This window comes from Lontra canadensis, unplaced genomic scaffold, assembly GCF_010015895.1.
Source record: "Lontra canadensis isolate GAN:19392208 unplaced genomic scaffold, GSC_riverotter_1.0 scaffold219, whole genome shotgun sequence".
Taxonomy (NCBI): Eukaryota; Metazoa; Chordata; class Mammalia; order Carnivora; family Mustelidae; genus Lontra; species Lontra canadensis.
The window spans coordinates 120998-131092 of NW_022631213.1; the positions used below are offsets into that span (position 1 = coordinate 120998).

At 58.2% G+C, this 10095-nt stretch overlaps 3 protein-coding genes across 22 annotated transcripts in view; 2 read left to right on the plus strand and 1 right to left on the minus strand.

Moving 5' to 3' along the window:
* The first annotated feature begins 606 nt into the window (after positions 1-606).
* Positions 607-5833, plus strand: PHF1 (PHD finger protein 1). Of its 8 annotated transcripts, none has more exons than XM_032849177.1 (15): positions 624-1160; positions 1908-2083; positions 2176-2257; positions 2368-2463; positions 2860-2960; positions 3066-3214; positions 3415-3510; positions 3655-3723; positions 3859-3982; positions 4097-4164; positions 4328-4432; positions 4556-4745; positions 4835-4929; positions 5201-5278; positions 5442-5833. In XM_032849177.1, exons 2-15 carry the CDS (start codon positions 1925-1927, stop codon positions 5728-5730), a joined length of 1701 nt encoding a protein of 566 aa, XP_032705068.1. In that variant the 5' UTR covers positions 624-1160; positions 1908-1924; the 3' UTR covers positions 5731-5833. The 8 variants fall into 8 exon arrangements, with proteins under 8 accessions (XP_032705075.1, XP_032705074.1, XP_032705073.1 ...); XM_032849176.1 differs by having other exon boundaries at positions 628-1160; positions 5198-5278; XM_032849182.1 differs by lacking the exon at positions 4556-4745 and having other exon boundaries at positions 614-1160; positions 5442-5629.
* A 359-nt stretch (positions 5834-6192) lies between these two features.
* Positions 6193-7816, minus strand: CUTA (cutA divalent cation tolerance homolog). 3 transcript variants are annotated; one of them, XM_032849186.1, is made up of 6 exons: positions 7698-7816; positions 7095-7303; positions 6866-6925; positions 6709-6754; positions 6537-6586; positions 6193-6420 (listed from the first exon to the last, which is right to left on the minus strand). In XM_032849186.1, the coding sequence occupies exons 1-6, from the start codon at positions 7797-7799 to the stop codon at positions 6294-6296; spliced, it is 594 nt and encodes a 197-aa protein (XP_032705077.1). In that variant the 5' UTR covers positions 7800-7816; the 3' UTR covers positions 6193-6293. The 3 variants fall into 3 exon arrangements, with proteins under 3 accessions (XP_032705077.1, XP_032705078.1, XP_032705076.1); XM_032849187.1 differs by lacking the exon at positions 7698-7816 and adding an exon at positions 7563-7691; XM_032849185.1 differs by lacking the exon at positions 7698-7816 and adding an exon at positions 7494-7691.
* Positions 7817-9909: 2093 nt separating this feature from the next.
* Positions 9910-10095, plus strand: part of SYNGAP1 (synaptic Ras GTPase activating protein 1) — a 31717-nt gene continuing 31531 nt past the window's right edge. For all 11 annotated transcript variants that reach the window (XR_004381589.1, XM_032849157.1, XM_032849158.1 and 8 more), the window contains exon 1: positions 9910-10018. Coding sequence is in view for 10 of the 11 variants with exons in the window: in XM_032849157.1 (XP_032705048.1) it covers positions 9952-10018 (67 nt within the window). In the remaining variant the exon portion in view is untranslated. The remainder of the gene's footprint in view (positions 10019-10095) is intronic.

Consider the following 10095-nt stretch of genomic DNA (forward strand, 5'->3'; position numbering starts at 1 on the left):
AGGCCATCTCCTGGAATCTCGCCTAAGCCTCCCATACCACCCCCGCCCCCCAGTTGTCTTCCTCTAGGAGATGCGCCGCAGGCCACCCAGCCCCACTCGGGAGCGCTCCTCTCGTGGGTGTGGGAGGGTGGGAACCCGAGCCCAGGGGCGGGGCCGACGCGCCCTCCCACAAACTGCCGGCTCTTCCCCCCGCCCTTTCCCTGCCTTCCCGCTCGAACCGCCGGGGCCAGCCCGCCCGCTGCCCATTGGCTGGCTCTCGGCGGCGTTACCGCCTTGCTGCTGGCTCTCCCGGCCCATGCACTCGCCCTGGAAGCGCTGGGCGGGACGCATGCCCGCTGACTCGCTCGCGCCAACAGCTAACGGCCACCGCCCCATAAAGGAGGGGCTCAATCCTCCCAGGTGCCGCGCGCGGGAGGGGTCACGCGTGCGCAGAAGCGCGGCCGTGGCGTGTGTGTGTGGGGGGGGATTTGCCACGGGGAGGGCGGGGCCGGGGGCAAAGGCGGGAGGAGGGCGGGGCACTCGAGGGAGGAGGGCGTGGCGGGGGCGAGGGAAGGGTGAATGGAGGGCGGGGTCGTGAACTGGGGCCGGGGGGCGGGACTTGGAGTGACCATGGAGGTTGGGGGGGCAGTTAACGGATGTGGCATGGGGCGGGGGCCAGGCTGGAGGCCGGCTGCCGGGAAGGGGGGGGGGGATTCCCTCCTGCCCCGAGGGCGGGTCTCCCTCCGAGGAAGGGGCTGCGGGGATTCCCTCTCCCTCTGGGCCTTGACTTCCCACCCGCCCCATACGCGGAGAGGCCACCACTAGCTCGGCGCCCTCCAGGCCCTTTGGAGGTGAGGGAGGTGGGGTGAGGTGGTGCCCGCCCCCCCCACCGGCTCCTCCTTCCCCCCAGTCCTCCCCTCCCACCACCCTCCCCCCGAGCCGGTTTGTCCCTCCCCTCCACTCCCCTCCTTCCCCCCGCCGCCTCCTCCTGCCGCTGCCGCTGCTTTGGCTGCTGCGTCATACGCCCCAGAGCTGCCGGGACGGAGGGGCTGGGCCTGGGGACCCCCCGGCCCTTGCTTGCCCGCCCTCCGACGCCCAGACGTGCCCTCCCTGCGCGGGGGGTTCGCCTCGGTCTCCCACGTCTGCCTCTGCCCGGCTCCCGGCGGCCCCAGCTGTCACTGGTAAGAAGGCGGCGGGAGGCGCCCGTGGGGTGGGGGGGGCAGGGAGCCGGGGGTCGGCGCGCAGGGCGCGGGCGGGAGAGCCTCGCCGCCAAGGCATCGGTTCGCGCTGGGCCGACTCAAGTCCCCTCTCGGACTCACCGTCATGGGGAGTAGAGACCGGGACTGGGACACGCCCCCCTCCCGGGGCACTCAGGGAAGTTATCTAACCCGGGGGCAGGGAGCCCCGTATTTGAGGGTGACCTGACATAACCTGGCGTCAGGATGATTGTTCTGAATGAGACACGCGGGCCCAGGGAGGCATCCGTTTCTATTCTGGAAAACATTTCCAGAAAAGCTCCCAAAACACATCTCTGGGTAGCAGAGCACCCCAATTATGATACCTCCAAACAGGAGAAGGTGACAGTAGAAACTGAATGGTAACCTTTGCTTCTGCAACCATCATTTCTCCTAAAACCTCAAGGCCAGGATATAGTACCCCAGGGAAGCTCTGGAAGCTGGGAAACTAAAGAACTAGGTTGGGGGATGTGGCGGGGGGGGGGATAGGGGGGGGGGGTGTTAGGGAGAGGAGAGCCAGTCACGAGAGTTGGAAAAGCTGGAGTCAAGAAGCTTGGGAGGGGTGCTGTGTGGTTTCCTATCAAGGTGTCTCAGATGTGGAGACTGGAACCACGGTTACTTGAATCCTTGAGGCAAAGAAAAATGGGGAGTTGCTCAACATTCATAACCTTCTCCCATCCCACTTCTGGCTAGGCCCCCCCCAGGATGCAATGGCACAGCCCCCCCGGCTGAGCCGCTCTGGTGCCCCCCCACTTTGGGACCCAGCCTCCCCTGCTCCCACCTCAGGCCCCAGGCCTCGTCTTTGGGAGGGTCAAGATGTGCTGGCCAGGTGGACGGATGGGCTGCTATACTTGGGGACCATCAAGAAGGTAAGGGATTTGACCTCTGACCTATTATCTTTTCCCCATTCTCCTTATGGAGTTCTGATTCCTGTGTCGTCCCCTGTGCTCATCCATTCCAGGTGGACAGTGCTCGGGAGGTGTGTCTGGTCCAGTTTGAGGACGATTCCCAGTTTCTGGTTCTATGGAAAGACATTAGCCCTGGTGAGACCCTCGAGTCCCAAGCCTGTGCATGCCATGAAAAAGCAGAAACCTGGCGTGGGGGATGGAAAGGGGCTTAAGGATAGGCCCCACAACACTGTGTTCCCTCACAGCTGCCCTCCCCGGGGAGGAACTTCTCTGCTGTGTCTGTCGCTCTGAGACTGTGGGCCCTGGGAACCGGCTGGTCAGCTGTGAGAAGTGTCGCCACGGTGAGAGGGCAGGACACCTGAATGGTCCAGCTTGCTCTGAGACTTCCAGGCTGCCTCTCAAGTCTTCCCTCCACCACTGGTCCTTATGCTACCTGTCCTGGCTGAGTCCCCAAGCCACTTGCTCTGGGCCAGTCTCAACTCTGTAACCTCACTCCCTTCCAGTACAGGGGGAAACAGCCACGGAATGGGGAGGTGTGAGGTTTATAGACAGAGGGTGGCTTAGATACACCCTTTTTTTTAACCATAAGACCTCCCCAAACCCTTAGGAGTCTGTCCCCTAACCTGTCAAATAAGGGTAATTCACCCACTACACCAGATCATGGTCAAGGATGAAATGAGGTGGCTGAGACCCCTCCTGTCCCAGTCGCTAGCACCATCAATATTATTGTTATTCAGCTTATCACCAGGACTGCCACGTTCCAAGGGCCCCCGCCCCTGGAGAAGGAGAGGGCACATCCTGGGTCTGCCGTCAATGTGTCTTCGCCATTGCCACCAAGGTAAGTCACTTTCCTGTGGGAGCCTCCCATCCACAGCCTCTCCCAAGCCTTTCCGTGCCCCCCCCCGCACCCCTCTAAGGCAGGCTGTCTGTTCCCTGTCTGCAGAGGGGGGGTGCACTGAAGAAGGGCCCCTATGCGCGGGCCATGCTGGGCATGAAGCTGTCACTGCCCTACGGACTAAAGGGGCTAGACTGGGACGCTGGACATCTGAGCAACCGGCAGCAGAGCTACTGTTACTGTGGTGGCCCCGGGGAGTGAGTAATGACGGATGGGGGGCAGCGGGGGTTTAGGGAAGGAGTGATGGCAGTGAGGGTAGGGGGAAGCCCAGGGAACGAAGGAGAAAGAACAGGATGAGGAGAGTGCTGAAGAGGACAGAAGGAGGTGGTGCAGAGGGCATGGGGCGCCTCAGGTGGGGGCAGTGTCTGGAGGTCACGAGGCCTGTGCCACCCCTCAGGTGGAACCTGAAGATGCTGCAGTGCCGGAGCTGCCTGCAGTGGTTCCACGAGGCCTGCACCCAGTGTCTGAGCAAGCCCCTCCTCTACGGGGACAGGTGAGCCAGGAGCGCGGCCTTGGCTTTCTCCCCAGCCTCTGAAGCTTGACTCCCCTGCACACCCCCTCCTTGTGAGTCCTCCATAGCGTGGTATAGTTTCCTGGCATAAGGTGTGTTCTCTCCTTCCCTCTTGCCCACTTCCAGGTTCTATGAGTTCGAATGCTGTGTGTGTCGGGGGGGCCCTGAGAAGGTCAGGCGGCTACAGCTTCGCTGGTGAGTTGATATGACCTCAGCATAGGTCCTCTCAGCAGCCCCAGGAGGCGACCCGGTGTGCCCCAGCCTCCCACCTCGGGACCCTCTAGGCTTTTGCAGTGCTGCCACAACCCTGACAACTTAATATTTCTTCAGGGTGGATGTGGCCCATCTTGTCCTCTATCACCTCAGCGTTTGCTGTAAGAAAAAATACTTTGATTTTGACCGTGAGATCCTCCCCTTCACTTCTGAGAATTGGGACAGTTTGCTCCTCGGGGAGGTAAGGGGTGGTGAAGCTTTGGGGGGTGAGGGGGGAACAGAGAAGTATTAAAAAAGTGGGGGAAGGGAGAGGGACCGCTGCTCCCCTGACCCCTTTTGTGCCCCCCTTCCCCAGCTCTCAGACACTCCCAAGGGAGAACGTTCTTCCAAACTCCTCTCTGCTCTCAACAGCCACAAGGACCGGTGAGTTGGAGGGGGGTGCTCAGAAAGAGAGACAGATACAGAGGCCTGGGAGGAAAGGGGCTGCACCCCCCCGGGAAGATCATTTTTGAAAAGCACTGAGTAATGGCATAGAGGGGCCCTTTATTACTGCACTGACCCTGTATCATTTCTCTCCTCACCCCAGTTTCATTTCAGGGAGGGAGATTAAGAAGAGGAAATGCTTGTTTGGTCTCCATGCTCGGATCCCTCCCCCTGTGGAGCCTGTTACTGAAGATGGAGCCCCCACCAGGTCACTGGTCCAGGGAGGATGGGGAAATCCTTAGGGTATTAATGGGGGAGGCATACCTATGGAGATGGGGAGGTCTTTGGGGTGTCCGGGAGGGGGCTGGGGGGATAAGGAGGCCTCTTACAGCTTCCCTTCAGGGCAGGGCCCTGGGGGAGGGGTCTCACGTCCCCTGGGGAAGCGCCGGAGGCCGGAGCCAGAGCCCCTGAGGAGGAGGCAGAAGGGGAAAATGGAGGAGCTGGGGCCACCCTCAGCAGTGCGCAATCAGCCCGAGCCCCAGGAGCAAAGGGAGCGGGCTCGTCTGCAGAGGGCACTGCAGGTACAGGGGCAGGGGGAACCCCATGAAGCCAAATGGTGGTGTGGGAAGGAATCAAGGGTTATCTCTTAGTGCTCTGCTCCTTCTTTTAGGCCTCAGTGTCTCCACCACCCCCCAGCCCTAACCAGAGTTACCAGGGCAGCAGCGGCTACAACTTCCGGCCCACAGATGCCCGCTGCCTGCCCAGGTCAGTGTTCCTTCACCCTCCAACCAGTTACATACCCCTAGAATCTCTCTTCCAATTTTCTACATCCTCTGGACTTTCTTACCCAGAATTACTTTCCATCTCCCCCTTGGCTACTCACTTCTTATCCTAGAGACTTTCAGAACCAATGTCTGATCCCTAATATTCTGGGGCTGGGGATGCCTTGGGGCTGTTTGAGCTCTGCTCTTCTCAGTGGGAGAGGGTCCTCTTCCCCTGCTTCAGGTCCTGACTTTCCCCTCCCCAACCCCAGCAGTCCCATCCGGATGTTCGCTTCCTTCCACCCCTCTGCCAGCACCGCAGGGACCTCTGGGGATGGTGAACCCCCAGACAGGTGAGATTCTTCCCCTTTACCTGTGCCACCCCTCTTCTTCATGTCTGTGCTCTTAAGTTCCTCAGTCTCTAACCCGATTTCTTTGTGCCTCTGATCCAAACGTGAGCTCCATTTTTAGTCCTTCTTATCTGCATCTGGACTCACAACTGCCTTCTCTCCCTAGGTCACCCCTGGAACTTCACATTGGTTTCCCCACAGACATCCCTAAAAGTGCCCCCAACTCGATGACTGCCTCATCGTCCTCGGTCCCAGCCCCCTCCCCAGGTCTTCCTAGACGCTCAGCACCCCCTTCTCCCCTGTGCCGTAGTTTGTCTCCTGGGACTGGGGGAGGAGTTCGAGGTGGGGTTGGCTACCTGTCCCGAGGGGACCCTGTCCGGGTCCTTGCTCGGAGAGTACGGCCTGATGGTTCTGTGCAGTATCTGGTTGAGTGGGGAGGTGGGGGCATCTTCTAAACAACCTGCCTCTGCCTACCTCCCCATTCACACACACCGGCACTTTCGTACCCTGACCTCTGACCTCACCTACAGCTGGGATGTACCTGGGGAGGTGCGGGGGGGTGGTGGGTAGTTCTCCCTACTGCCCAAGCTGGAATCTAGGTGGGAGTTTGGGGAATCTCTTCTCTACTCCCTTCCTGATTCCTGACCCTTCCCCCATCCCTCTTCCCATTTCCTTTGATGTTATTTTGTTACAGCTTTTTAAATATTTTTTAAAATTATTTAACCCCTGGGGATGGAGACTGAGGAGGGAGGGGGGATGATAAAGGATCCCGGACTCTGTATGATTGAAATAAAGGTAAATAAACAGATCTAGCAGCCCTGGGTCATTCTGGAAGATGAGAACACAGGGGCTAGCGCACTTTTAGTCTTCCCAACCAAATTCACACACCTGACAAGGAGAAAGGAAAAAGGCAAAAGGCAGAGAAAACCAAAGATAGGATTTATTAGGGGCCCAGTCATCTCCTGGAAGTTAAAGGGCATGAAGTATACAAGGGAAACAATGGCAGAAACAGGGTTCCTCATGGTAGGGCTGTGCTGGAGTCGGAAACAGACTCTGTAACCTGGCGTACCCAGTGCAGGTATGGGGAGTTCCCCTGCTCCACAGGCAATGCAATCACCTCAGCCACTTCGTAAGGGTGCACAGAACTGTGAAAACATGGGGGGGGGGAATCCCTCAAAGATCTATCTAAAGGAGCCCACCCCCCCCAGACTGCCCAGCAAGTGGGCTCACTTGGGATCACTACCCACGTCAAAGTTCTTACCGAACAAAATCTGTCAAAGCTGGAACCAAGGAACTTTGGGTTTTAATCATCTGCGAGGCAAAACACAAACACGACTGAATCAAGGAATGGGGCTGATTTCAGGATCTCAGGTGAGGGAATGGGGTCAGGGTCAGGGAATCCAGTTTTCACTGGATGGGGAAATGTTTCTCACCATCAGCACCTCATTGTCCTCCTCAATCTTTCCTTTCCACTCATAGCTGAAAAGGTCAGGGAGAGAGTGTTGAGGGAGCAAAGATTGCCCTCAAGGAAAAGCACTGCCAATCAACCCCTAGAGTTAGGTTAACCCCCCAACTCCTATAAGGACTCACATGGATGTAATCTGAGGGATGAGGTTAACGCAGGCTGCCAGGCGCTTCTCCACCACAGCCCTGAAGGAGAAGAGAGACCCCCATTCAGAACGCCCCACGACCCGGATTTTTGCACTGGCAGCCCAGAAGCACGGTTCCAAAGCCGGAGGTTAAGCAGGAAGCTGCTGGAGTGCACTCTTCTCTCCCACCCCCAACTCGCTTCTTCCTCGCTCCACACCGAGGTCCCCACCTGGCGATCTCCTTGGCGACCTTCTCGTTGGGGCAGGTGACAAAGGCTGCAGAGACCGAGCCGGGAACATAGCCGGAGCTCGAGGCGGGCGGGGGCTGGGATGGGGGGCTTCCTGAAGCCATGGACAACAGAGCTCGGGGGAGCAAGAGAAGGCGGGAGGCCACAGGCAGCAGCGCCGGCATCCAAAGAAGCGACAGGAGCAGAGCGGCCTGAGAGCACGAAATGAACAGGGTGTCACCCCACAAATACCCGAGGAAATTGCATCTCGGGAACCTTTCACTTGGATAGACAGGCTCTGCCCTCCCTCTTCTGCACCCCGAAAGAAAAGGTCCTGAAGCTGGGAGAGAAACTTGAGAAATGAAGGCAGACTCGGTCTCCACTCCCTCCTCAGGAGCCAACCTCTAGGATTTGGGGTGAGGGTGGTGGTCGAGGCTTCGAGGACCGGAAGGGGCGGGGCCGGTCACTCACCCCTCCGCCGAGCAGGATTGCGGGAGCCCGCCCCCCCCTCATGCAGCTTATGCTCTTTGAGGAGGGTTGAATATCAACAACCGCACGTAACGCCGCGAAGGGACCCCAAGCCCAGGAAGAGCAGCCTCTTCTTACCTGGGTCGCACCCACGTGATAAGAAAACAGGGCACACCACGTGACAGTAGAAGCCCACCCGAACCTCCAGAGCCAGCCAATCCTGGCCCTCACGTGACCCATCTTACCCCGCCTCCCTTCGGGGGAGGAGCAAAAGGGAATTTGGCCAATCGACGGACGGTTCTGCAGTCGTGCACGGAAATGGCGCGCTCGTTTCCTTGTAAACCGGAAACGGCCAATGGCAGGCTGAGGAGAGCCGCAGCGGCGTTCCACTGTCACGTGAGGGAGCCGGTCTCTCTCAGGCGGCTGTCCCTCAATGGGCTGCGCGAAGAGGCCAATCGCAGGCCAGTTCCGCAGGCCACGTGATGAGAGAGCTGGCTCTAGAAAGGGGGGCTGGAGACCCCGCCGACTCGATGCGTCAGGTTGTGGAGGGGGGAGATAATCCTTAAACCCCAGAATGTGCCAAGTTACAGCCCTTAAACTGTTTCCGAGGCCTTAAGGAGTGTCAGGGTCTGAGAAGATTGAACCTCAGGGGGTGAAGAGAGCGCCCCCTGCCTCTTTGGTTAGGAGTGACATATGCCTAGGTTGGGTAATGAACGATAATCTGAGAAACCAGCTGTCCCTGGGCAGGGGATAGTGGTTAAGCAGGGATGGGCACGGCGACACGATGGCTAGGTGGGGAAAGAAAGATGCATTTTAAAAGGACAGAGTGAGACCCTGCAAATGTGATGAAAATGGGGCTGAGGGCAATTCAGCCTTCTTAACCGAAACCCCCAAAGGTTGAGACAGACTGGTGAATGGGCGGGGGGGTGGAGAGGGGGAGAGAGAGGGCTTCAGGTTGGAGATATGGAGGACTCCAGGAAGTAGTGATGGTCCTTTTGTCCCTTACTCCTCTCCTATTTAATTCTCTAGGAGTGGTATACCTCTGAATCTTGGGTCTCCTTCCTTTAACCCATCCCCCTAGGAGCCAGGACCTGTCCTACATAACTTCCCTGGGGCCCAAGCACATCCAGTGACCCAAAAATGGAGAGAGGGGCCAATGAGAGAAGAGAAAGGTGGGAGGAGGCAGCAGAGAAAAGGCTCTTGCCACTCCCCCTCCCCAGTATTCCCCCTCCTTTCAATGTTTGGGGTTTCCAGTCTGCTGGTGGGCATAACTGGGCGTTTATAAGAGTTCTCTCATACCTGTGTCTCTGGGGATGGGGTCTCCCTGAGATCTGTCTTTGGGTTTGGGTTTGTTTCTGAGCTAGATCTCTGTAGGGCCTTTCAGTATTTGCAGTGGATCTTTCTCAGGACTGAGTTTCCTTTTTGTTTGGGGAGTATCTGTTTCTGGGACTCGATCACTCTCTGAGGTCTTTCAGACTCTTCTTCATGAGTTCGGGGTCTCTGCATTCTGTATCTCTGAGCTGCATGAGTGTCTGTCCCTGCCTCTCTCCCTTCACCCCACACTCAGCCCCCAGGTCTGGAGTTTATCTCTTGAGTTATCAGTCTCTGAATCTGCAGTTTCTCCTCTCTGAGATATGAGTCTGGGGTCTGGTATCTCTCTCTGGATCTGAGTCCTCTAAGAGCTAATTCTAGGTCTGGGTTTTTTCTGAATCTGGATTTCACCTTTTTCTTTGACTCTAGGTGTCTGATCTTGTTCCTGAAAACCACCACCTGATTCTGGAGTCTAAGGTTTCTGTAGCTGTGGAGAACCTTTTGAAACTGGACACTCATATTTTGACCTCTGACCTTCTCTCAATAGGGGATCTGGGAATTTTTTTTCCTGAGATAGGGGTCTCTTTTCCTCTAGATTTTGAGTTTGTGCCTCAGATTAACCCCCTGCCCCCCGGGGGTGGGTAGCAAGGCATCTTTCTCTGTGGGTCTGGGGTCTCTCTGTCTCAGCATCTGAGGTCTACAGATCTTCAGAACTGCACTCTCATTCTGGTGTGTTTTTGAGGCAGGGGTCTCTCTCCCTGGTTCTCACAGTGTAGGGGTGGGGGGTGCAGAGTCTCTCTCTCCTCCTCCTCCTCCTGCTCTCTCTTCTGTCGCTCGCTCCCCCGCCCCCCTCTCTCTCTCTCTCTCTCTCTCTCTCTCTCCCGGCTGCCGCTGCTGCCGTTGGCTCCTATTCTCCTCCTCCTCCTCCTCTCTCCTCCTCTCCGCTCCTCTCCGCTCCTCTCTCCTCCTCTCTCCTCCTCCTCCTCCTCCACCTCCTCCTCCTTCTCCCCCTCTCTCTCCCCCTCTTTCTCTCTTCTCTTTCTCCCCCGTCCCCCCCCCCGCCCCCTCCCCCCCAGGCCTGATGAGCAGGTCTCGCGCCTCCATCCATCGGGGGAGCATCCCCGCGATGTCCTATGCCCCCTTCAGAGGTACGGTGGGGAGGGGAGGGGGAGGGCCAGTTGGGGGGGGCAAGAGGGGGAGGGGCAGGGGCGGGGGGGGGGGGGGG